This window comes from Girardinichthys multiradiatus, chromosome 14 (assembly GCF_021462225.1).
Source record: "Girardinichthys multiradiatus isolate DD_20200921_A chromosome 14, DD_fGirMul_XY1, whole genome shotgun sequence".
Lineage (NCBI taxonomy): Eukaryota > Metazoa > Chordata > Actinopteri > Cyprinodontiformes > Goodeidae > Girardinichthys > Girardinichthys multiradiatus.
This window is the reverse complement of record NC_061807.1, coordinates 19,814,528-19,841,868: the sequence shown is the minus strand read 5'-3', so window position 1 is coordinate 19,841,868 and position 27,341 is coordinate 19,814,528. Positions and strand designations below refer to the sequence as shown.

The window sequence follows — 27,341 nt, the reverse complement described above, 5'->3', positions numbered from 1 at the left end:
GCTTTCTCGCTGACCTGTGTTCTTTGGTCTTTATGGTTCAAATTGTTTACTAATGTTCTCTAAAAGGAATCTCTAAAGCCTTCATAGAACAGTTGGATCTGTCATGATTTGTGGGTGTTTTTGGGTTCTTCTTCTTATTATTATTATTATTCTTGATAGATTTTGAATCATGCTTCTGTTACTTTCCTGGTCATGCTTTAGTTTTTGTCTTCTAGTTCATGTTTTGTCAAGTTAGGTTTTTTTGGATCTGGTTATGCTTTAGTTTCATGGTTTACTAGTTGTGTTTAAGTTTGTATTCAAGATTCTCTGTTTTGCTCCAGCCACGTTTTGTTCTCTCCTGTCTTCAATCATCTTCATTCTGTTCACCTGCACCTTGCATTCAGTCTCCTCGTTTCACCTGGTTCTTGCTCCATATATACACATCTATTCTGTTCATTCATCGCGGAAACATTTTGGATCACTCTCTCTGTTCATGTCTTGTCCTTTGATCATGCCAAGCCTGTCTTGCCAGCTTGCCCATGTCTGTTTTTGCCTTCACCGTCTGTAGTAGGTTTTTGTTAATTTAATCATTTCACTTACCGTCATGCTGCCTGGTCGTCTGCATTCTGGGGTCCTCCACTACACAAACCTTGACAGGTTCTCAATAAAAACAGTGTTTGAGCAAAATGTGGAAATGTTAAAAGGTGTGTGAAAACATTTGTGAGGCATTGTAATTTTATCCTTGATGCTATTTTAGGATTTAAAGAGTGTTTAAAATTAGCAGCCAGGTGCTGCTAATCAAGGCACCTCTATTAAAGACGGAGTTTTAGCTGTTTGCTGTTCTGGAGCAAACTGGTGTGTGTGTTAACACAATGACAAGATGGGAAAAACATCAGCAATGACCTTATAGAAGCAATTGGTAATTAGATATTTTTTGCCTCTTGTTCAAAATGCCTCAACATGATCACATCCATCCATCCATGTTTGGAAGAGGGAATCCCCTGTATGCTATTTTACCAGGGTTCATAACCTTTGTCACTGTGAGGGGTTTGGATGTTGCATCAATGGAAAAACTGAACATAAAGTCTCAATTTCTTCAATAATTGGATGGATTAATGAGTTTATCCATCTTGGAAACAATTAAAGCAGACAATGTGCAAAAATATATAACTAAAGGATAATACACCTAATCACAGAGTGGACAATGGTAAGTAAACCATCTTTTAATTCTCGGAGTTGTGGTTCTAGGATTTTACGTGGGGCTGCATGGTGGCACAGCTGGTAGCACTGTTGCTTTGCAGAGAAAAGGTCCTGGGTTCGACTCCCGACCTGAGGTCTTTCTGCATGCAGGTTTGCATGTTCTCCTTGTGCATGTGTGGGTTCTCCCCAGGCACTCTGGCTTCCTCCAACAGTCCAAAAACATGACCCTCTAAATTTCCCTATAGGTGCCATAGTTGTTTGTCCTGTGTGTCTCTGTGTTGCCCTGTGATGGACTGGTGACCTGTCCAGGGTATACCCCACCTCTCGCCCGTAGACCACTGGAGCTAGGCACCAGCTCCCCCTGCGACCCAGTATAGAAGAAGGAGGTATAGAAAATGGATGTGTGCAAAAACACCCAAAAGATTCCAATCTGTCATTATATATAATAAAGTGTTTATGAAAGGCCAAGAGGGAATGATGCAGCCTCCTGCGGATGATAAAACACATAAATAAAGGATACTCAGCAAGCGTTTTTATGGCAGTTTTAGTGGCTTTGATCATAAAGGTGTGTGTCAAAACCCTTAACTAAAAAAAGGAAGACATCAGCAATGGACTTAGAAAAGCAACGGTTGCTCTCCATCAATCTTAGAAGGCTAGGTAGGCCTCAGTTGGCATGTTAAATGTTAAAGTTCATGGCAGAACAATTAGAAATGTCCAGTTCACAATTAAGCTTTACTTAGCGTTATGTTATCACATGAAATCCTAATAAAATGGATCAAAATTTAGGGCTGTGATGTAACAAAAAGTAAAAAAAAAAAAGGTAGGAATATTTTTTGAGGCACTGTCGCTCATAGTTTGGATATTTGGCCATCTCTTCTATATAGCATTGCATCAATTTTGAAGTCTTTCAACAGATGGATTAATGTAAAAACTGGGCCATCATAACACACCACTCCACTGCTGGAAGGTCAGCCTCCACCCCAGTCTGTAGCTTTTTCCAGCCTCCAACAGATTTTCTTCCAGGATTGTCTCATGTTTAGCTTAATCTATCTTCCTATCAACTATGACTAGTTTCCATGTTGCTGCTAAAGAAACGTATCCCCACAGCATGATGCTGCCACCACCATGCCCAAAAGTTCAGTTATGGTCTCATCTGTCCAGAGCAGTTTCTTCCAAATGTCCCCTGTGTCCACTACATAGCTTGTGGCAAAGTTTAAATTAGACTTTTAAACATCTTTCATAAAGGCCAGATTTATGGAGAATAGAACTAAGAGTTGCCCCATTGACAGATTCTCCCACCTGAGCTGTGAATCTTCTGTAGCTCTTCCAGAGTTACCATGGGCTTCTCCGTTGCTAATGCTTAGTTCTCCAATTTAACAGTTTTTACGAACATAAAGGTTTTATTCTCCAGCAGGCAGTTATTTAAAAAACTAAAGCCTCTAAAGGATCTATCCTCCATTAAGGGAAGACATCCGCCTTTAACACTACAAATCTGCCCTTTCACAAACACAAACACATTTGGTTTGCAGTGTTAATGTCATGTGAGAGTTTCTTACAGAGATCAAAAGGTTGGATTTTAGAAAACAAACTCCTGGGTGATATTTGAGATGAGGTGTCCAAGTAGAAACAGAAAAAATGCAAACACTTTGCAACACTCATGTATTTAAATCCTGCCGATCAAATAATTTTAGCGCCTTGAGTCCATGTTTGAGAGGAAGTGGGGAGGAGAATGGGAGTGGGTTTCTCTTTGACAGGGCAGAAACAGGTGCAACAGGTGCTTCAGATGCAAAAGAAAACACACCATTGTTTAGATAAAAAAATAAAGGGGAAACTGTTTTTAATGTATATTTATGACATGGTGTGTGTACAGCTGTGTGCGTATCTGATTATAAAGAAGTGAAATACAATATTCCTGCCAACACGTGTATGTGAGCATGCTGAAGAGTTGTAAATATGCATTTGTTTGTTTGACATCTGAGAGGCTGTGGTGCATCTGTAAATGTGTGTGTGTGTATTGGGTTACGATCTGATTAATTAACAGTGTGTCTGGGATTGGTTACTTCCTGGATTCGATTTCTGGGCTCAGATGTACCCGAAAGATACACATAGGCTTTGTAGATTTGAATATGTTGCAGTTTATTTGACCGATTCCTCATTTCTCTGTCCTCTGTATGTTCAGGGAAATGCAAACAGAAAGCATGTCCATCAGTCATTCAGTCAGCAGGCTGCAGCATAGCAAACATTCCTGCCTGGTGTAGCTAAGAAGTCGGAGAACAGCAACGGGTGCCAGAAAGATCTGCTGCTCCATAGCATTTTTTATGAGTGTTCTGAGCTGAGATGTTGCTCGGCAGCTGGATTTGGTCGGGATCAGAATGTGACCATGCAACCTCCATTGTTCAAATGCTGAGAACAGGATCCACACCAGGGGACCAGGAAGAAAAGTTACACGACAGCTCTCTGGTTTCACTTACCTTAAATCTGTGCCATCCTAATGCAGATTTGCTGTTCATAATGCACTTTCTTCATGTAACAGGTAGAAACGATTCCCCTCCAGCGCTGTCAGATCAACTCTGAGAGGATTATTGTGAATTTCAAAACACTTTGACAAGTGAAACTGATTTACTGCATGCAATCTGTCACAGTCAGCTAATTTAAAGTCACTAAAGACTGAAGAAATGTGTCAGCACCCTGATGTGAACATGGTTAGTTTTAGTCCAAGTTTTAGTTATTCAAAGGTTTGCAAACATTGTTAAATAATTTTTTATATATTTACAGTGCATCGCAAAAGGTTTCATATTCTTCAAAACTTTTTCATATTTTGTTACGGTAAAACCACAAACTTCAATGTATTTTACTTCCATTTAATGTGACTGACCAACACAGAGCAGCGGATAATTATTAAGTGGATGATACACGCCTTTAAAAATGTTTTAATAAAAATGTGAAACAATTGGCTGTGCATTTATATTTAGCCTTCTTTTCTCTGACATGCCTAAAGAAAATCCTCGGCAACTAATTACTTTCACCTCACCTGGTTAGTTAGCAGGCCCCACCTGTGTGTAATTTGGAGGAGAGCTAACACTGTGCTTCACCCAGAACACACTGTCTTCATTGAGGAGCATGGTAATGGCAGGATCATGCTGTGGGGATGCTCAGAAGGGAGAATCTGTCGACACAACAATTAGTTTTGAGTAAAATAAATCTGGCCTCTGTGGAAGGAGCAAACACTAAAAAGTCCAGTTTAAAGCTAACCACTGGTCCCTAGGGGACACAGCAAAAATGTGGAAGAGGGTTCTCTGGTCAGAAGAAGGCAGAAAAGTGCTCGTTAATAACCCTGAACACACTATCTCTAATATGAAAGATGGTAGTGGTCAGCATTATCCTGAGGGGGAGCTTTACTTCAGCAGGAGCATAGAAGCTGGTCAGAGTTAATGGGAAGGTGGAAGGAGTTAGATACAGGGCAATCCTAGAAGAAAATGTTGTGGTGGCTGACGAACACTTGAGACTAGGGCGGTTCACCTTCCAGCAGGACAATGAACACACAGCAGGAGCTACACTGCAATGGTTTCAATCAAAGCATATTCATGTGTTAGAATGGCCTAGTCAAAGCCTCTTTCTAGATGCAAATTCAATTGAGAATTTGTGGCAAAACTGGAAAATTGATATTCGTAGAAGCCCTCCACCCAATCCGTCAGCAAGTTAAATATGGTGGTGGTAGTGGGATGGTCTTGGGCTGCATCAGAACCTGGACTGTGAAGGATAAAGTTTGGCCTAGGTCTAGATTAGTGCGCTCAAAGTCATGGGGACTTGGGTTATGAAGCGGGATAACGATCCAAAGCACCCCAGCAAGTCCACCTATGAATGGCTTAAAAATTAAGTTTTGATGCCAGTTCTGTGCACAACCAGTTATTAGGTTTAGGTTTCAATTGTACTTTTTTCACATAGCCTCAGATTGGTTTGGAAAGTCGAACTCGCACTCGTCGTCTTCCGCTTATCTGGGACCGGGTCGCGGGGGCAGCAGATTCAGCAGAGACGCCCAGACGTCCCTCTCTCCAGACACCTCCTCCAGCTCCTCCAGGGGGAGCCCAAGGCGTTCCCAGACCAGCCAAGAAACATAGTCCCTCCAGTGTATCCTGGGCCGTCCCCTGGGCCTCCTCCCGGTGGGACGTGCCTGGTACACCTCCCAAGGAAGGCGTCCAGGAGGCATCCGGTATAGATGCCCGAGCCACCTCAACTGGCTCCTCTCGATGTGGAGGAGCAGCGGCTCTACTCCGAGCCCCTCCTGGATGGCCGAGCTCCTCACCCTATCTCTAAGGGAGAGCCCGGCCACCCTACGGAGGAAGCTCATGGAAAGTCCTTCTCTCTTATTAAATGACATAACCATGAAAACTGTTTTTTGTTTGAACTTCCTTGATGATCTGATACGTATTTACATGAGAAAAACGCAAAAGCAATCTGTATGGAGGCAAATACTTATATTTTTTAAAGTTTGAATTACTAGGTATTGGTCAAGACCACTTTTTGCACAATCCTGCAAATGTATAGCTGTTTCAGTATCATGTTCCCACTGCTTTAACACTGTACGACACAGAGGGACACAAACAAGCAGGAACTAATTTAAACACACCCATTTCACACAAACTATGACTCCCCGCTTCTCTCATTTCTCTGTCACTCAGCGCTATCTGACGCCGTCCTCCTCTCCCTTTACAGCTCCCCTCTCAAAACCTCCTCTTTTTTTCCTCACAGAAAACATGCTGGGAGGAGAGGAGGAGGAGGAGAGAAGAAGAAGAAGAAACGCCTCAGAAGCGACAAGAGAGTAAGGAAGCGGGGAAAGTTGTTAGAGGCGACCAGATGGACATGAGGAAGGAAGGGGGATCTCCGATGCGATTTTAGGAGGTAACTAAACAAATAGATGAATCAAAGCTGGTGATAGAAAGAAGACAGGGCGCGTCACCGCGGTGCGTGGACGAGAACAAGACAGCGGCGGTGGGTCCTGTCTGTCTGTGAGCGTGGATCTGGCTCCTCATGCGCCTCGGCAACTTTTAAGGGGCCTCCAAGAGGAAAAAAGGAGGCGAAAAAGCAGCTTTGGAGGAAGGAAGAGCTCGTCGAGCCCCTCCAGAGGAGTTCCTCTCGCAGTAATCGGGGTTAAGGCGTTGGCACCCGGGCAGGGGAGTCCCTCGTCATGGCCGGGGCCAAGCCGGGAGTCCACGCGTTGCAGCTCAAACCCGTGAGTGTCCACGAAGAGCTGAAGAAGGGGAGCAAGTTCATCAGATGGGATGAGGTGAGAGCGGTGATGTCTGCTAAATCTGCACAAGCTTTGAAACACAGTTTCAAGTTAGTGATCAATGTGTGTTTTATAACCAGCAGTGCAGGTGTGCATGGACTCTGTCCTGAACAGAGGACTTCACTGTACTGAAGGTGCTCGTTAATCTGATACTCTGCCTCAAAAAGTCCCCTATAGTTGCCAGCAGTGCTTAAACTCTCCGTGTTGTGCTGACTTCTAGTCGAGCCGGTTTTCCTCACCCTTTCTTCTCCTCAATGTTTTTATGTAACTTCCCCAAACTTCACTTTCAGTCCCAGTCCTTGGAGCACCTGTCTCAGTGGGATGCCTTTGAGAGGGCGTGGGGAAAATCACGCTCAGGAATGTCACCTGAAAATATCATTCAGTTTAAATTATGCTTCCGTGTCCTAGAAACTGTCTGCAAAGCCTTTCATTTGACTGCTAATGTTTTTTTTTTTTTTTTTGCTTCTCTATTTGACCTTCCGCGTCTTTATCCGTGTGTCTGGCAACCCTGACCTGCACCGTCAATGTCAGTGAGTGATTGTTGCAGGGTGTAGGGGCCTGAGCTTTCCATTAATGATTAACAGAGCTGCAGATTGCATGCAAAGTGTTCGCCTGTGTGGCAGTGTGCAGTTCTGATCATAAACATTTTGCTCAGAGGGCAATGTTGTCCTAAATACTCTCACTGTAATCATACTTGGCAGAAACCAATCAGACCTATCAGATTTTTACATACTGTAAGCAACTGAGCAGTACAGGTTATTATTTCACGTCTGGGCCTGACTGTCTTCCACACACTGGTCTTTAAAACATGTAATTCATCATTTCAAATGTAAATAAAACCAAAAAATACCACATCTTCATATTTTCAATACAAAATCCATGAAAGATGGCAATAAATGCGCCGTAGTGTTTTCATGTTTGTCACCTCCTCCGATTTTAGAACTTCAGAATTTCTTGTCAGGTTTTCTGATATTTTTCTTTCACTTTTTAAGATTAGAATGAGGAACCAGCGCTTTTGTTTTAGTCTCTTTTTGAGAAACCTGGAAATTGAACCCTACAGTTATATTTCCATAACCTTTTTAAAGGTTCGTAGAGTGGAACATGCGGTTGAATTTCCTTCACTGTTTTAGAAATTTGGATGTTTTGAGAATTAGCCAAATTCTGTTGCTTTATTAGCCATTCAGATTCAAAGCAGTCCAGTTCATCAAATGTAGATGTTTGGAAAGTGGACCCTATAGTTGTATTTCTATCTCTTAAGCAAATGCTTAGAAAGTGAACTCTACTGTTTCCATCAGTTTTTCAGAAAGTCAGAAATTTGGAAAAACAGCCAACATTTCTATTTTCTCTCATATTTCACTTTGACAGCAGTTAAGAAAATGACCAAATGCTGATATTTCCTTCGCTTTGGCTGAAGTTTGGAAAGTGAACCCTATGGTTGCACTTCCATCACTTTTTTCTGAGTTGGAAAGTGAGCCAACTGTCATTTCAGCTGCGTTTTTAGGAGTTGGGAACGTGAGCTAAAGTTTGTTTTCATGGCTTTATCAGAATTTTGTAATATGGGTCAGCAGCAGTATTTTCGCTAACTTTTGTTAAATAGTTTCACGAAACATGTCAATGATGTGCTCTAGACCAGGGGTTCCCAAAGTGGGGGTCGGGACCCCCCGGAGGGTCCCTGGACACCAGGTTGAGGGTCGTCCTTTTCAGAATCATTGTGACGTGACCCCTGAGGTTTATGGAGGGCCAAAATTAAACAAATAAATATATCATGAAATAAATAAATGTAATATTAAATGTCCCATTAAATAATTAAATGTATCAATTATTTATTTGATTCAATAAATAATTGAATATATTATTCAATTATGAAATTGAATAATTACATTGTTTTTTTAAATACATATAATTATTTTTGCTCTCCTTATATAGAGTGAAATATTTTTATTTGTTTCTAGGGGGTCTCGAGGTCACCAGTAGGGGGTCGCCAGTCCCTGACACTGTTATTTTTGGGGGTCACAGGCCGAAATGTTTGGGAACCTCTGCTCTGGACAATCAATTTATACGCTTTTTATTTTTATTGGAGCCGATCAATTGGTTTGTGTACAATTATGTTTCAAAATGCTCCAATTGTGAGTTTTTTTTTTTTAAAGAAACTTTTGATTGAGATTTATGAAACAAAATAAGCTTGCACAATATATGGTTGCCAAGAGCTGACTTTTCTACAATTGTCAATGATATACATTTTTATAAACTTTTAATTGTTTTTGGGGGGTAACATGGTAAATTCAGCTATACAGGGTATTCATGGCTTGCTTTGTATAGTAGGTGGTACCTCCATGAAATTGTATCCCCTTCTCTGTAATATTGGTCAAAAACTAATCTCTAGGAGGCAGTTGAAAATCACTTGGAGTATATCTCCATTATTCCATTCCACAATGGTCCAAAACTAAAAACTAAAACAGATGAGAGTGAATGTAAGAACCTGACTGTATAATTAGATTGAAATGACTGTGTATTTCTGTATATAAATGAATTTTTTTGTAGATTGCCTTAAGACGACATCAAATTGAATCTAATTTAGTTTAAAATGTAATTTCACTGGGTCCTTTGACATCAACAGCGTACTGAGGCAACCGTGGTTCAGTAGTGAGAGGCTTTATGAGCCTTAATGGACTATCTCAAGTTATTTACTTTAACTATGCTGTTTGACAGGACCAAGGGACCAAATCCAGCAGATATAATTGAGAAACAAAGAACTCAATGGTTTCAGATTGTGTTCGTCTGTGTTCATCTGATTCTCTACCAAGGAAGGGATTTTTTCTTACAACGTTGACTGAAACGTCCCTTTATATTTGCTTTGCTTCTTCCTCTCTCTCACACACTAACTCTTTCAGTTTGTGTATCAGAGGGAATTCCCAGGAAATGCTTTTGCTGCTGATTAAGTGTGTGAACACTCAAAAACATGTACATGCTCTGCCCCTGTCCTTCATTGCCTCCTCTCCACCAGTTAATGTGCTCCTAAAGGGACAATACATAAAGAGCTTTTGGAGAGAAAATAAATAAATCATATCAGAGCTAATTAAAATTCTGCATGTTTTCTTAGTTTTACCATTACAAGACGTTAGAATTATTAGTCCAGCTAAATTGCTCAGACCTTTTTTAAAAAAAAAAAAAGATGACGTTTGGTTTTTCATTACTAAAAAAAAGCATTATCTGCATGGCAGGTTTAATTAAATGATTAAATGGATTTCATATTTTCATAGTATTCTGCAGTGATTTAGATCATTAATTTACAACATTTTATTATAAAAACACAAGTTTCCAGTTTTACAGCCCTTATAGAAAAACATTTTTCAACATAACTCAAGTTGCCTTATTGGGCAGGAAATCAAATTCCCCCTAAAACATACGACAAGCAATATGGTTGTTTTCTTTTCTTGTTAAAAATCTTTTTATCAAATTTTTTTTATCAAAAATACACAAAACTAAACCCTACCCAAGAGGAGATATCAGAAACATAGTTAGGGCAGTATATATCGCTTCATATATGTAAAGTGACTTCTTAATTAACTTATAAATACAGTTAAAACTGAATGTTTACATACACTGTAAAAAAACAACCTTTTTTCCTCACTGGCTGATAATAAATCAGACTAAACGTTTCCTGTTTTACGTCAAAAATGATTTCTATTTGCTTAATGCCAAAATAATGAAAGAAAACAGTTTTTAAAGTTTCTTCAAATTCAGAAGTTTCCATATATTTTCTTTATCTTTCTTAGAATTGCTTTGTAAACTCTATGACTTGAGTCAAACCTTTTGAGTTTACTTCCATGAGCTTCTCACAATAGTGTGCTGGAGATTTGGCCCATTCCTCCTGACAGAACTGGTGTAACTGGGTCAGGTTTGTAGGACACCTCGCACACACACCTTTTCAGCGCTGACCAAAGGTTGTTTTTTGGCTTGAGATCTTGGATTTGTGATGGTCACTCCAAAAACATGTACTTTGCTGTTCTTCAGCTACTGTGTTACTAATTTGGTGTTACTAATCTGAGAGTCAAGACTCATTTGTGTCCAAGCTTTAGCTTCCTGGTTGGTGTCTTGAGATGTTGCTTCAATATTTCTCCATAATTTTTCTACTTTCCTCATTGTGCTAACTATTTGAGAAGTGTACCTGTTCCTTCCGGTTTTGTTTTAAAATGCATCCTCATGTGGGGCTCATATTTACTCAAATGTGGTGAATTAGTTTACCTAAAGCATACAAAGCCATGACATCATCATCTGGGTATTCCCTAACTACTTAAGGTGAGTAATGTTAGTATATGGAAACTACTGACTTTGAAAAGCTATAATAAATATTAAAATTGATCTCTTTCAGTTTAGTCTAATTCGTTAGTGAGGGGGAAATATTCATATGTCCTTTTTAATACAGTGTGTGTGAATATTCGACTTCACCTGTACATAACCTGTTACCTGTTACATCAAAGTAAGTTAGGAGGGGCATAGCATAGCGGTGAAGAGGCCTCAGTCCTCGAGGCAACCATCCTGGGTTCCAGTCCTGACCTCAGAGACTTATGCTGCATGTCTTCCCCCTCTCTCCAGCCCACTTCCTGTCTGCCTTCTTTGAAAACTAAATTGAATACCACTAGTGCCACAAATAAAAAAATAATAAATTAAGGGCTTTCCTCCAGCTACATAGCTGGATGCGTTGCCCAGAACCATCACTGAAGAAAAGCAGCTAACCAAACCCATTAAATTAACCGTTGTTTTCTAATTCCCTGATGTGTTCTTATATTTTGTGTTCATGAAAGATAACATTTTAAATGCAATATTAAGAGGCATTGTCTGTCATCTGTTGCACAAAGAAAAGCCATTTACACTCTGTGGTTTCAGAACACATGACCTATTAGATTGGCACAAAATCTGGACATATCACTTTAAGGATTTGTTGTAATGTGATAAGAATTGAGACCCACACAAAGTGCCCGAGGGAACTCCTGCTTGTTTATATCAGACCCCTGTTTTGACCTCATCCCCTCTTTCCTCCTTGCTCTATTACTTCGTCTCCCTCTACATGTCCCTTTTTGAACAATGTCTTCAACTTTTAGCTTCACGTTTTTGCCACAACTGCAGTCTCCTTCTATGTTTTTGGTCCTAATATTTTTTTCTCACTTCAAAACCTGAGTTTTTCAATGGCCTTTAGGCGGTAAGACGCGAGGAAACCGAAAGACACCCACCGACTGAGTCATGCATGGACGGGGGAGGAGGAGCAGGAATGCATTCCAAATTGACTCTTTCGTGTTTTGGCTCGTGTACACATGTGCTCGTATATGTGTTCGTGCATGCCTGTTTTTTTTGTTTTGTTTTTACTGGTTGTGTGTTGAATGACTTCCTGTTCCAGCTTGTTGTGAGGCTCCAGAGCCAAACCGTTTTCCCCCTTCATTCTGCTCTCCCTCTGTCATGTGTTTCTGCCACCAGGGCTCCTGCTCGGCCCTGTGCAACCTGGCCGCAATTCAATTTAGGCAAATTCCAACTGGAATCCAGTTAAAATTCCCACTAAACAAGCAATTAAGCAAGGCGCGACAGACTGTTTGTCTGCACCATAACTTGGGGGCTCTGTCAGTGATTTGAAAGTAAAATTACGCTACGAGCAAACATTGAGATTTCTTGTTCAGCGCTTGCAGATTTCATTCAAACCTTTATGTTTAGTCTAAGGATGAAGAACAACACAATTTAGCTTTTTTGGTACATGCTGTTTGTTTTTGTCCTGACCAGATGAGAAAAGTTTTGAATCTGATTAGTATATTCAGTTTAATGCAGTTACTTGATTTGTTCTAATCTGGACCTGTGCACACTGTCACATGTTACCTTTTGGATACCTGACATCCTTTTAATGTCTTGCCATGTTAGGTAAACTAAGCATGGTGGACTATAAAAGCTTCCATTTTAGGCTTGTTTCCTTCAGTAAGGTTTGTGGATAATTGACCAACCTTACAAGCCATGCTGCAGGTCACTCTGAGCTTTAGTTTTCAGAATAGCTGAGCCCACTTTAGGCAAATAATGATGTTTTATTTTCTCAGTGTTCAGTATTTCTGTGTCAAACCAAACTGACAAACATGTTCTGTTTTCTCCAATATTCAGTCTTTGATTGTGCTTTTCTAATTTTCAATATTTAGTCTAAAACAATTTTTTTTTTCATTTTTCCTGTATAAACAAGCTTGTTTCAGTGGTGCATGGGTTGGAGCGAATAGACAAATTCGTAATCTGGGCCGTTTTCTGTTTGGCTCTTAGCGGGTTTTAATCTAAATGACTTTGAGGTTTGCCCAGCTGCAGGGCAGATGGTAATGCAGATTGTTAAAACAGCTGCCACAAATTTAGGTAAAATTTTCATTTTTTTTTTTTTTTTGCTGTTAAATGGTTTGGAGAGAAGATTGGTGTTTATTTCTTATCTGAAAACAAGTAGCTGCAATAGTTTAACATGGAGATCAGACACCAGGAAATTGCTGTGTGATAATGGTATCGTCAAAAATGCAGAAAACGTCTGCTGTGATCTGGGCTGAAAACATAGCAGTTATTTTTCTGAGTCCTGTAAACATTTCTGAGTATTGTGCTGCTGTATGGTGCTGCTGTTTTAAAGGTTGAGAATGGGTACTGTAACTTTAGCTTGGATTGAACATGCCCTATCTTTGCTAAAAGACAAACAATTTGCATAGCCTCCATAATAAAGATAAGGAGGATACATTTTTTATGTCATTTAGAGGTGGGGCTAATAACAGTGACATCTGATTAGTCATCTGTTACTTAGGAAAAAGCTTTAATGGTATCAAAGTTTGTCTACAAACACTTTTGTTTCTGGAAAGATTTTTTACATACAATTTCAAAAATGAAAATCTGTATTTTTTTATTTGTTTCTTAAATCATCATTCAATTATTTGTCACGTCTTTTGATACAGCTACCTTAGCTTAGCAATATATAGTATGTATATATATATATATATATATATATATATATATATATATATACAGTACAGACCAAACATTTGGACACACCTTCTTATTCAAAGAGTTTTCTTTATTTTCATCACTATGAATATTGTAGCTTCACACTGAAGGCATCAAAACTATGAATTAACACATGTGGAATTATATACTGAACAAAAAAGTGTGAAACAACTGAAAATATGTCTTATATTCTAGGTTCTTCAAAGTAGCCACCTTTTGCTTTGATTACTGCTCTGCACACTCTTGGTATTCTGTTGATGAGCTTCAAGAGGTCGTCACCTGAAATTGTTTTCCAACAGTCTTGAAGGAGTTCCCAGAGATGCTTAGCACTTGTTGGCCCTTTTGCCTTCACTCTGCGGTCTAGCTCACCCCAAACCATCTCGATTGGGTTCAGGTCCGGTGACTGTGGAGGCCAGGTCATCTGGCGCAGCACCCCATCACTCTCCTTCTTGGTCAAATAGCCCTTACACAGCCTGGAGGTGTGTTTGGGGTCATTGTCCTGTTGAAAAATAAATGATGGTCCAACTAAACGCAAACCGGATGGAATAGCATGCTGCTGCAAGATGCTGTGGTAGCCATACTGGTTCAGTATGCCTTCAATTTTGAATAAATGCCCAACAGTGTCACCAGTAAAGCACCATCACACCTCCTCCTCCATGCTTCACGGTGGGAACCAGGCATGTAGAGTCCATCCGTTCACCTCTTCTGCGCCGCACAAAGACACGGTGGTTAGAACCAAAGATCTCAAACTTGGACTCATCAGACCAAAGCACAGATTTCCACTGGTCTAATGTCCATTCCTTGTGTTCTTTAGCCCAAACAAATCTCTTCTGCTTGTTGCCTGTCCTCAGCAGTGGTTTCCTAGCAGCTATTTTACCATGAAGGCCTGATTCACACAGTCTCCTCTTAACAGTTGTTCTAGAGATGTGTCTGCTGCTAGAACTCTTTGTGGCATTGACCTGTTCTCTAATCTGAGCTGCATTTAACCTGCGATTTCTGAGGCTGGTGACTCGGATGAACGTATCGTCTGCAGCAGAGGTGACTCTTGGTCTTCCTTTCCTGGGGCAGTCCTCATGTGAGCCAGTTTCTTTGTAGCGCTTGATGGTTTTTGCGACTGCACTTGGGGACACTTTCAAAGTTTTCCCAATTGTTCAGACTGACTGACCTTCATTTCTTAAAGTAATGATGGCCACTCGTTTTTCTTTACTTGGCTGCTTTTTTCTTGCCATAATACAAATTCTAACAGTCTATTCAGTAGGACTATCAGCTGTGTACTGTATCCACCTCCTGCACAACACAACTGATGGTCCCAACCCCATTTATAAGGCATGAAATCCCACTTATTAAACCTGACAGGGCACACCTGTGAAGTGAAAATCATTTCAGGTGACTACCTCTTGAAGCTCATCAACAGAATACCAAGAGTGTGCGGAGCAGTAATCAAAGCAAAAGGTGGCTTCTTTGAAGAACCTAGAATATAAGACATATTTTCAGTTGTTTCACACTTTTTTGTTCAGTATATAATTCCACATGTGTTAATTCATAGTTTTGATGCCTTCAGTGTGAAGCTACAACATTCATAGTCATGAAAATAAAGACAACTCTTTGAATGAGAAGGTGTGTCCAAATGTTTGGTCTGTACTGTATATATATATATATATATATATATATATATATATATATATACATACAGTAATATTCCATGCATATTCAGACTTGTTTAGCTACTTTCATCATCTTATTGTCTAATGCTTTGACTATCCACCTAGCCTCAGCATTTTTATATCAGGGCAGACCCTTTTATTTCAAATTCAAACAAAAAGTGTTTTAGTTTTCATATGACATTATCTATTTCTTGCAAACTTAGCAGTATTTGTAGTCTATTCTTGCTGTTATTCATAATGGGTGACGTATAACAAGTTTCAGTCTGTCAGATGTTTAAGAGATTAGAGCAAAGAAAGAAAGAAGCCAGAGAGAGAGAGAGAAGCACAGGATGGTGTGAATGCCTGACACCATGTCTAGAAATTCCTGACATCTTGTCAAGTTGGTGAGAAACGAGTGCTGGATGGAGGGAGGACGAGAGGTGGAAGGTCAACCATAGCCACATGTGAAGCGTGGTACTGACATCTGCGCTGGTTGGCTTTGTTAATAATTTGACCTCCATTCATTCCAAGCATTGCCGCTTCTTTTTATCTGACAAGTAATCTTCTTTTCCATTCATTATTCTGTCATTTCTTGTCCATTCTTTTCCTCCTTTGTCCCATTTGTTTGCTTCCTACCCTTTGTTTACTTTTTGACTTTTAAATTTGTTTCTGGTTTGAAAATGTATCAAATATTATTGACACTTCAATGAATTGGTCTCTCAATTGTATTATTGGATTTAGTATCTAGGTTCTTTCACCCCTTGCTTTTTGTTTTCACTGTCAGTTACGTTTTCCCTATTTTCGCTGCGTTTTTGTAATTATTTTGACATTAAATTAAATTTAAATCTCATCACAAAACTCTCTTCTTTCAACCTGATTATTCTATTTAATTTCTTTGTTATACCAATGATTTTATTGTTATTTGCTTTTTTATATTGTTTTATTGTTTGTCTCTTTTCTTGTTTTGTATCTTTTGTTGTTTGGTGACCGTAGGTGACTTTGATGTGCCTTGCATGCCACCAGTGGCAGTTTTCAGGCATGGGTGCACAGGCAACACTAAAAAAAAAGGTTATATATATGTTAGTTGTTCAAGATTTCTATAGCTTTTATGTATATGAGGTCAAGGGGGAGTTGGGCCCCCCATGTGTTGAGCAGGAGCCCTTTGCTAGCTGCTAAAAAACAGGCTTTATCTGCAGTCAATCAGACTTTGCTCACCTGTGGTAGGTCCCAAGTTATCTTGTCTTCATCTTGTTGTCCTTTAGCTGGAGTGTCTGAGTGCTACCTTTTGACTTTAACCAATTGGGAAAGTGGAAGAAATTACATCCTCACAAACTAGAACAATTTATCTGAATGGTCTGTGTAATGGAGCCACCACAAAGAGGAGAAAATACAACAATAATAGGGAAATGCAACAGCTAACAGGCCAGTTGCTAGTTGAAGTGAACTGCCTTTTTGGTGCAGCTTCAGGTCAGTTGAATGGTACTCAGGTTGAAAGGAAGGTTACACACTCAGAATGTAAAGGGAATCCAGGGTTAGGTTACATTTGTGATGTAGTTGGTACTGTTTTGGTGTCCAACAGAAATGGGAGTGTCTACAGGTTTTGTGATGAAGGGTGAAGCTTTTTTCCAAGCTTTGTGATGCACAAAGCAGATGCTATGACAGAGTCATCACATCTACGTACTTAGCTCCTGTGCAACGTCCAAGCCCCCTCTTTGGTGAAGGTAAACACTGAGGTTCCAGGGTGTTTGGCACAAGAAAGCATAAAATAAGCAGTTAAATGGGGTTTGTGTGTTTTAGGTATTGTAGTGAAGAGGAATGTGCTCTCAGACTCGTACCGGGTGCAGGAAGTTTTGAAGAAATTAGGCCATGTACAGCTGACTCAAATGTCAGACCACACCTTCTCTGAAAGGGTGTAGATGCAGGACTGGCAGACATTAATGAAATGTTACTCATTCCTCCATATCGCCTCATAAGTACGCCGCTCACTCAGTCACTTTCTCTGATATCTCATGGAAAAGAATTTAAAACTATATGTTACCTTGATACTTTTATGCACATGTCTACTGATATACCACTAGATGCACAGCTTGGTTTTGTCATTCCAAACCTACTGGTGTGAATCTACATTTGTCATAAAAATTCAAAAGTATGCTTGAAATTTTCTTGACTGTTAATTAGAGCAGAAACCTATATTCTTTCTGTAATATTCTGATGTATCTAATCCATTGTAGCCCACTCCTGAATGATGGCCATCTTGTGGGTCATAGTTTAATGGCGCCGGTGCTGATGGTTCTTGTGCAGGAGAAGATGCTTCCCAGCCTCGCCTGCTGCTGCAGGTCAGTCAGGAAGATGGTGATCCACTGACAGGTGGAGGCTGGCACTGTGAGCTGGGTGAGCTTGTGGTGGAGGATCTCTGGATTGGTGGTCTTGAAGGCCAAGCTGAAGTTTACAAACAGGATCCTAGCGTTTGTTTCTAGGTGGTTGAGGTGGTGCAGGATGAAGCGTAAACCCAGGTTGACTGAATCATCACCGGTCAGCAGGGGGTCCAGTATTGGGCCTGAGATGCCCTTCAGATGCTTCAACACCATTCAGTCCAAGGATTTCATGACCACAGATGTCAGGGCGACAGGCCTGTAGTCATTTAACCCCGTGATGGTGCGTTTCTTGGGGATTGGGATGATGGCGGAGCATTTGGGTGTTAGATTGTACTGCCAAAGCTGAAGCTACTGTCCTCTGTACCTCTGTTTTCCCGAGTTTGTTATTTGATTTGACCACTTATTTTACTTTTAGATTCTCTGCCATTTAAGATTTTAAGATTAAGATGTGTTTAAAAATCATTTATATTCTTTTTGTATTTTTATTGTCTTCTCCTTCTTACATGCTTTCTGAATAAATTGACATTGCCACTGAAAGTTTTCTTTTGCAATTAAAAGGAAGATCAGCCCTTAATAGTAAGTAGAGGACCTAAAAACATCATCTCAAAATTAATATCTAAGCAGAAGATGAAACCACATTTGACATTAAGCCAAAACTTGACATTAAATTATAAATTAAAGACCTGTGACAACTCTTCATTTTGCCTGAACTAAACACTTTTTCTATATGTAACTAACCATAAAGTAAATATATGATATTAACATACAAACTGGCTTTTCCTAATGGTTTCATATTGGGTTTAATGCAGGTGCACTCAGGCCCAGTCTTGCAGGTAAAAGAAAAGGATTGACAGGTTCTGTTTGCTGACCAACTGTTAGAGTGCAGAGGATTTATTTTACATGGAAAAAAAAACAGAGAAGTGCAAATTGCCTCTTAAACCTCTACACACAGGGGTATTGTTGAGTGTACAGAACACGTACAAGTTGAGGGGTTCATTTGCAGTAAATATGGCCTGATTAGATGAAAGTTAAATGAACTATGTGAATGAATAAAGTGTGCAGCATGTGCCAACACAGTAAGAGTAGGAGCCAGAAGTGCTCAGGGTAAACACAAGCAGACCAGGTGATCCGAGATCTTATCATGACTGGAAAAAACTGCAGGTTATTTAGATTAATTCCTATTTATGTGGGGCAATCACTATCGCCATGCAAGTCTCTTTCTGTTTAACTTATTTCCCCTTCCTCGGCCTTTGACTCCTCCCTGTTTCCTGTTGTCTGGGTTGAGTGTAAAGGTTACCCGCTGTCGTCAACTTACAGCATATTGCCAAAGCAGCAGCTGAACCACACACACACAAATCTCACAGCTAGAGCAGGCTGTCACCGAACACGCACACACACACACCCACACACACACACACACACACACACACAGAAACACAGGGCAGACCAGAAGTGTACTTGAAACAGCCACTTTTATCAGTTTTCCCACTAATGGATTTCTCCTGACTCACATTACACACACACACATGCACACAAATTTCTATTCATACCCGTATAAGGACGTTGTATTGACTTTTATTCATTTTAGTAACTGCTTTTATGCCTAATCCAAACATTTACAGTAACCCTAGCCTTTACAAGTACACTCCTAACCTTAACCAAAACCTAATTCATAACATACCTCTAAACCTTATCCCTAACCCTAAAAAGGGCTCCACCACATTAGGACCAGGTTTGGTTCCCATAAGGCCCTTTGCTCTTCAGATATTAAGTGAATATACCAAAAAAGATCCTAAATAGGCCACATAAACGAGTACACACACACATTACTTTGTGAGGAGGACACTTAGGAACTGTGCAGCCATTTCTTTTGCTTTAACCAACTCACGCTCTTGAAGGGTTGTGATTTTTTTTTTTTTTAAGAGGCGCTCATGGTATAAAGCCCCAGGGGTGGTCTTTCCACTCTGTCTCTGGGTGTTTGACAGTGTGGACTAGTATTGAACATGTTAGTCAGAAGGTCAGGACATTAGGAGGTGGGGGTGGGAGCCACATGAAGCCTTTAAATTGTTAAAGCCAAAGACCTGTGAAAAAATAAATATAAATGTTGGTAAGTTGTGTTAGATGAAAAGACCAGCATGAAAGAGAATAAAGGATGCAAAACAGGACTTCAGTAAGCTCCTACATATGGGTGAACTAGGGAGTGGGCTCCCAATTATAGACCCACCACCCACTGTCATATAGAAACACTCAGTGGGGTGCATGTACAGTAAACAATGTTGATTTTCCTGAACAGCTTTTTTTTCTTAATTTCAGTTGGGGCATGAAGTGGGGCTTATTAGTGCATTTAGAGAACAGCAGGTTTTAACAAGGATAAACTGGCTCTTGCAGCTGAATGTTTTTACCATGATGCACCAATAACTGTTCAGACTTGGTTTTAAAATAAAGCAAAATGGCGCAGTTAGCTTTTCCATATTTTGCTATTTAGTTGAAAATAAAAAAAAAACAAGCCCTTACAACAAACTAAATTCCACATTCATTGTATGTCTCTTTGTATGGTGTTTACTGTATATAACAGGGGATGTGTGCAACTGGAGTACTGTCATGTCACTGTGGCGTTAACGAGTGGCCAACATGCTTGGAAAGAAGTCAAATAAAATACTTTCAGTGGAAAATATAGATTTATACAGGATTAAGTTCTGAGGACAGTTGCTTTCTTCCTCGACGTTTGCTTTGGCCATCCGTGTAGGCATCCATTGTGGCTCGTCATATTCTGCTTGAGAAATAGAAGACCCCCTTAAGCTGGAGCGCTCCCTCTGTCCAACCTTTGTCTTTGTGATATCTTCTGAGTTGTGTTCTTCAGAAAAAAAGTCCATCAGACAAGACCAGGGGTCCTATTCGGACTGGAATTGGATTTTACCATTTTCCAGATCTGGATTGGTATGGAAAAAGAAAATAAGACTCTGGAAAATATGTATGTATTTCCAGACCTTGTGCCCTTTCTTCTTTCCATCCACACTTATGCCCCTCCTTCTTACCTTCCTCCGTCATGTTATCTCCTTCCCTCTTTCCTATCGTCCATCTGTCTGTCTGTCTGTCTGTCTGTCTGTCTGTCTGTCTAGAATTGGCACAACTACAGTTTAAAATAAACTTAGTGTGTTGGGAGAAAATGCAATTGTTGTGATTGTTACCGCTTCTTCCATAGTGGAAATTGGGGAAGCTGGTGCCTATCTCCAGCAGTCTATGGGCAGGAGGTGGGGTACACCCTGGACAGGTCGCCAGTCCATTGCTGGGCAACAAAGAGACATTAAGGACAAACAATCATGCCCACACTCTTTCACACATAAGGGCCATTTAGAGAGACCAATTAACCTAACAGTCATGTTTTTGAACTGTGGGAGGAAGCTGGAGTACCTGGAGAGAACCCACATATGCACGGGGAGAACATGCAAACTCCATGCAGTAAAACCCCCGGCCGGGAGTCGAACCTGGGACCTTCTTGCTGCAAGGCAACAGTGCACATTATACACATTAAGATGTTCAAATATGATCTGGCTTATATAAGTACACTATAATTCTTTATCACTTGTGTTTTATCTGTACACAACAACTGCATCCAATAACTCAAAAGATGGGTGTCTCAGGTGTGGCCAGCGGGCCCTTTGTGGCCCTCAGAGTGATTTTGTGTGGCTCTAACTGTGCCCATACTGCATGCATCTGCTGGCCATAAAGTCTTTTGCAGCGAGATTTTCACAACAGATCAAAATCTTTATTTAAATGGAAAATGATAGGTACATTCATCCTTTATTAACCATGAGTTTTGTTTTTATTTTATTTTAATATTAAATAGGTGCATAAAGGACTTTTACTCAAAGGCAGACCTTGCTTGGACCCATTCGTTAAACTCGGCTAAATAAAGCAAGTGTTTGTAAAGAAACATGGACCCACATCCTGTTCTCTTCTCCAGACCGAGGAAAATGGAAAGAATTGGACGCCCCTGATGTAGAGAGATTTCCAGTGCCACACAGTGGAAACTTAGTAAAATTTAAAAAATATTTTTTTATCTTTTAACTGTAAACATTTAATTCTAAGGAAACAGTCCCTATTTCAATTCAGTCAAATATTACGAAGAAAAAATATTCATAGAGAGAAAATCTGACTTGATAATAATCTGTATGAGCAGGAAAAGCTTTATTCAAATCGGCATCGGTCTTCAAAGCTGATTGTTGAATCCCCAATTTTATACTAAATGTACTAAATTCAAATAGCTTTGCCTCTCGAATAGTGGGAAAACTATGAGGACAATTAAGGAAATGCAGCATTTTTAAGCTGTAATCAAAGGGAAAAAAAATCATATTTAACTAAGTTAACTGATTAAAAAACATTTTACATAACATTTTAACCAGATAAGGAAATATTGAATGACTGTATTAAACATCTTTGCATATGTTACAGTGAAAGCCATCACAAGAAAGTAGCTGTTGTCAACGAATGTAAAATCTCCTGGCACATCATGCAAAAATGTATCCAACCACAATGAAGTGTGTGTGCCATAGTTTGCATACATGTGATTTTTATCCCCCAGTCAGTTCTCACCTGAATGCTCTAGGGGCAAAGTTATCGTGTTTATGCCTCAATAAATATGCAGCCAATACATGACTTCACATGCCTATACATGTAAAGTTGAAAAACTGTAACACTCCCTCGATCTTATCACTGATCTAATAAAATCTTTCCTAAATGCCAGGTTTTCTCTATCAGCTGTTCTTCCTACCCTCTGTCAGTTCAAACCACTGAAAGCCATTTCTGTGACATTCCTGTTGCTGTTGAGCAAATAATTTACCACCATTGCACAACAACGAAGTGACTTGGGTTTTCTGTCAGTGGGTGTACAGCCAGCTCTGACATATGGAGCACAGGTTTAAAAACATGCCTGTCTTCTTTTTACAGAGTTTTGTGTAAAATATCTCTTCTGTTTGTTTCAGTCAAATTTTGCTTTGGACTTTGTTTTTGTCTTGATTGACTTTCTCTTCCTGTTTTCTGTATTTTTTCTTTCAGATTCGTTTAGATTGGAAATTCATTGTCATTTCTCCTCTTGAACAACAAATAAAAGACGTTTAAACTAGGAATGGGTCGCTATTATTATTATTATTATTATTATTATTACGTTATGATAATCTTGAGTAAAAACACCAGTTTACGGAATAAAACGATGCATATTCCGACCAGATGGCTTTTGTTTAAAACAGAAAAGCAGCAATTATTCCCACAGCTGCAAGAATGATATAAGCCTAAAAATTACTAGTCTTAATAATTCTGTTTTTAACATTTATTTATTGTTATTTTGATATAGACTAGATCAACAATTTTCCATAAAAAATTGCATATTTTATATTTATTTCCAAGTAAATATTCCCCACTGTTCATTTGTATCTCACAGAAACTTAGTTTTAAATCTCTTGAGCTTTTTACAAAAAATTTTTGTCCTCAACCTGGGAGCCAGTCGAGCAATTACTACATCCTTTTTAGAAATATTTCTGACCACATGTGGCTTTATTCTGATCACAAAAATGTTATCACAGATTTTCAATATGTTGTTAGTTGAAGCTGAATAGAAAGTGGCTTGTTTTGGAAAAAAGAAACATTAAGCTGAACTTGATTTGGATTAAAGTTACATTTTTTCTATAATAGTCCAATTTGCTGTCAGTGCCGAAGCGAAGCATTATGATTTGCTCCACATGCATTTAATAGAAAGCAAAGTTCTGTCTGTAATTATGACGTTAAGTTATCCTGGACAGCTAGGAATGCTTTTAGTTCAGTTCTCCGGTCTTTAAAGCTCCAGCTTACCATGCAAAAACATAAACAAACATGAATGTCAGTCACTCAAAGAGGCGTGTGGCTCCAACATTTTTGGCATCCCGTCAGGGGGCGGGGGGTTCTGACATGAGGTCACAGCCTTAAGATGGTAATCACAGCAGCACATTGGGACCGTATGGCTTCCCAGTTGTCCAACTGAATGAACCGAGGTCAGGAGTTCAGTCATTTATAGAGCAGAGTTTGCCTTTCTTCACAGTTACACTCATGTTACTCTGGTGGTGGGTTTATGTGAAGATGGAGCAGAATTTCCTGCTGGTTTGTGCTTCAGAATGAGGTTCGTTGCGATGTTCATAGCTAATGATTCACCTTTTTTTTTAAGGAGGGAAACTTATTGCTTCTTAGTACAGATTCGTTACGTTTTTGAAAAACACCTAGTCATCCATGTTCCTCTTGTGTCTGTGTTCATGCTTGTTGTTCACTATGTTGCATGAGATGTCAGTGACGTCATATGATTTGATTGTATGTTTTGAATGCAGAACTCAGGCATCGATGCTGACCACCTCGGCTAGCAAAGATGAAAATAGTGAAATCAAAATCTGAAGTCGGAAATTTGAGTTCATAAAGGAAGATTTAATGTCATATTTAATCCAGTTAGGAATATTTAATTAGCTAAATGTTTTTCTGAAAACAGTAACTTGTAGACCGGCACCCTAGGGAGGGATTTACAAGCGTGCTGTAGTGACCCTTCTTTGCCTGTAATTTAACACAGTGAGGAATGATCACTGGTGGCAAAAACTAATTTGAAATGATAGAATTTTCGCAGAATTCAGGTAGAGGATGTATATTCTGCTTAGGCTCCGTGCAGCATTATTACTCTGAAGCACATTTATCTAAAGAACTGTGTCTTATATCACAATGGGGATAGAGTCTTCTCAGTAGCTGCATCAGAGTTTAATCTCTCCAGGTATATCAACAATTGAAAAAACTTCTGAAAACACATCTCTTTAGACAGGCTTTCTGCCCAGGTTAAGTGTGAAACACTGCTTTTACTCTGTATGATTACTTGTGTATTGTTTATTTTGCTAATTGGCTTTCATACTCTGTTTTTAGACCTCTTTATATTTTATTTTTGATCCAGTTACTTTCAATTATTTTGCTAGATGTATTTATATTCTTACTGAACAGCACTTTGGTGCAATTGAGGTTGTTGCTTTCATGTTGAAAGCCATGCAGTGATTATGAAAGCCTCACTTTTTTCTACATACCTCTGAAGGTTTGAGTGCACTGCAATGCGTAGCTAGTGTGGTTATCAAAACATATTTCCAAGGACATGCCACTTCTGCTGCATTTAGCTAAGTCGCAACAGTTTGGCCCTAAAAACCCATGGCAAGTGAGTTCTAGATTTGTAGTGGATGAAAGGAAAGCTAAATTGCTCATAAATATCACCTGCAGTTGCTCTGGTGGTCTGGCTGTTGACTCTGCCCAAGCCATAGGCCGTAGTCGTGTCCTCAACCCTCAGCTTTGGGTTGTTACTTCCCTTAGATTCAAGATCCCGACTGTTTCCTAATCCTGAGGTACAAAGAGACGCTTAAAAAAAAACATTTTTTGTGTGGGTGGGGTGAAAAATCCTCTCTCTTTAATTGTTTACTTTAATGGAGCTATCCACATTTCATATATACCGTATTTTCCGCACTATAAGACGCACCGGATTATAAGGCGCACCTTCAATGAATGGCCTATTTTAGAACTTCTTTCATATACAGGTCCTTCTCAAAATATTAGCATATTGTGATAAAGTTCATTATTTTCCATAATGTAATGATGAAAATTTAACATTCATATATTTTAGATTCATTGCACACTAACTGAAATATTTCAGGTCTTTTATAATCTTAATACGGATGATTTTGGCATACAGCTCATGAAAACCCAAAATTCCTATCTCACAAAATTAGCATATTTCATCCGACCAATAAAAGAAAAGTGTTTTTAATACAAAAAACGTCAACTTTCAAATAATCATGTACAGTTATGCACTCAATACTTGGTCGGGAATCCTTTGGCAGAAATGACTGCTTCAATGCGGCGTGGCATGGAGGCAATCAGCCTGTGGCACTGCTGAGGTCTTATGGAGGCCCAGGATGCTTCGATAGCGGCCTTTAGCTCATCCAGAGTGTTGGGTCTTGAGTCTCTCAACGTTCTCTTCACAATATCCCACAGATTCTCTATGGGGTTCAGGTCAGGAGAGTTGGCAGGCCAATTGAGCACAGTAATACCATGGTCAGTAAACCATTTACCAGTGGTTTTGGCACTGTGAGCAGGTGCCAGGTCGTGCTGAAAAATGAAATCTTCATCTCCATAAAGCTTTTCAGCAGATGGAAGCATGAAGTGCTCCAAAATCTCCTGATAGCTAGCTGCATTAACCCTGCCCTTGATAAAACACAGTGGACCAACACCAGCAGCTGACACGGCACCCCAGACCATCACTGACTGTGGGTACTTGACACTGGACTTCTGGCATTTTGGCATTTCCTTCTCCCCAGTCTTCCTCAAGACTCTGGCACCTTGATTTCCAAATGACATGCAGAATTTGCTTTCATTTGAAAAAAGTACTTTGGACCACTGAGCAACAGTCCAGTGCTGCTTCTCTGTAGCCCAGGTAAGGCGCTTCTGCCGCTGTTTCTGGTTCAAAAGTGGCTTGACCTGGGGAATGCGGCACCTGTAGCCCATTTCCTGCACACGCCTGTGCACGGTGGCTCTGGATGTTTCTACTCCAGACTCAGTCCACTGCTTCCGCAGGTCCCCCAAGGTCTGGAATCGGCCCTTCTCCACAATCTTCCTCAGGGTCCGGTCACCTCTTCTCGTTGTGCAGCGTTTTCTGCCACACTTTTTCCTTTCCACAGACTTCCCACTGAGGTGCCTTGATACAGCACTCTGGGAACAGCCTATTCGTTCAGAAATTTCTTTCTGTGTCTTACCCTCTTGCTTGAGGGTGTCAATAGTGGCCTTCTGGACAGCAGTCAGGTCGGCAGTCTTACCCATGATTGGGGTTTTGAGTGATGAACCAGGCTGGGAGTTTTAAAGGCCTCAGGAATCTTTTGCAGGTGTTTAGCGTTAACTCGTGGATTCAGATGATTAGGTTCATAGCTCGTTTAGAGACCCTTTTAATGATATGCTAATTTTGTGAGATAGGAATTTTGGGTTTTCATGAGCTGTATGCCAAAATCATCCATATTAAGACAAAAGACCTGAAATATTTCAGTTAGTGTGTAATGAATCTAAAATATATGAATGTTAAATTTTCATCATGACATTATGGAAAATAATGAACTTTATCACAATATGCTAATATTTTGAGAAGGACCTGTATAGGGCGCACCAGATTATAAGGCGCATAGAATAGAAGCTACTGCAGTCAAACGTTTGACTGGGGTTGCGTTATGCATCCACTAGATGGAGCTGTGCTAAAGAGAATGTCAACAAAACAGTCAGATAAGTCAGTCAGTCAAACTTTATTAATACACTACAAACCAGCGTTCTGATAACTCCATTCACTCTCATGGTAAGGTCTCTTCTATATAGAAATCTATTGAATAGAGCCAACCGCACGTTAGGAATGCATTGGAGTCTATGAAGTTGAAGTTGAAATCAAACGTTAGTTAAAACGTGAAAGGGAACTTTTCCCTGATTCAGTAAACACGTAAAAGAAACAGTTTGATGCACTAAATCAAACGTTAGTACATTCACAATATAGTAGCGTTAACTGTTGAATTCTCTCGCTGCTGCTCTATTCCCATGTTCGACTGCGTAGCTGACAGCCTTGAGTTTGAACTCAGCATCGTAAGCGTGTCTCTTGAAAGGTGCAATTTTGGGGTCGTTATACACACACAAGTGGTGTTGGACTAGGAGTAAGCACAGTACAGGTGTTTACCGCTATTACTTCGGCGACACCCCTGACTACGGTAGCCGTAATGCTGCAAGCGGTGCGGCTTTGTAGTTTACCAGTCGTACTGAAACATTTTGACAGAGCGCCGTGTACAACCAGTA

The 27,341-nt window shown here is 39.9% G+C and overlaps 1 protein-coding gene across 1 annotated transcript in view; it reads left to right on the top strand.

Moving 5' to 3' along the window:
- Window positions 1–5,875: 5,875 nt before the first annotated feature.
- Window positions 5,876–27,341, top strand: part of plcb3 (phospholipase C, beta 3 (phosphatidylinositol-specific)) — an 89,333-nt gene continuing 67,867 nt past the window's right edge. Inside the window, exon 1 of the mRNA XM_047385912.1 lies at window positions 5,876–6,463. Within this exon, the coding sequence (XP_047241868.1) occupies window positions 6,365–6,463 (99 nt within the window). The 5' untranslated portion in view covers window positions 5,876–6,364. The remainder of the gene's footprint in view (window positions 6,464–27,341) is intronic.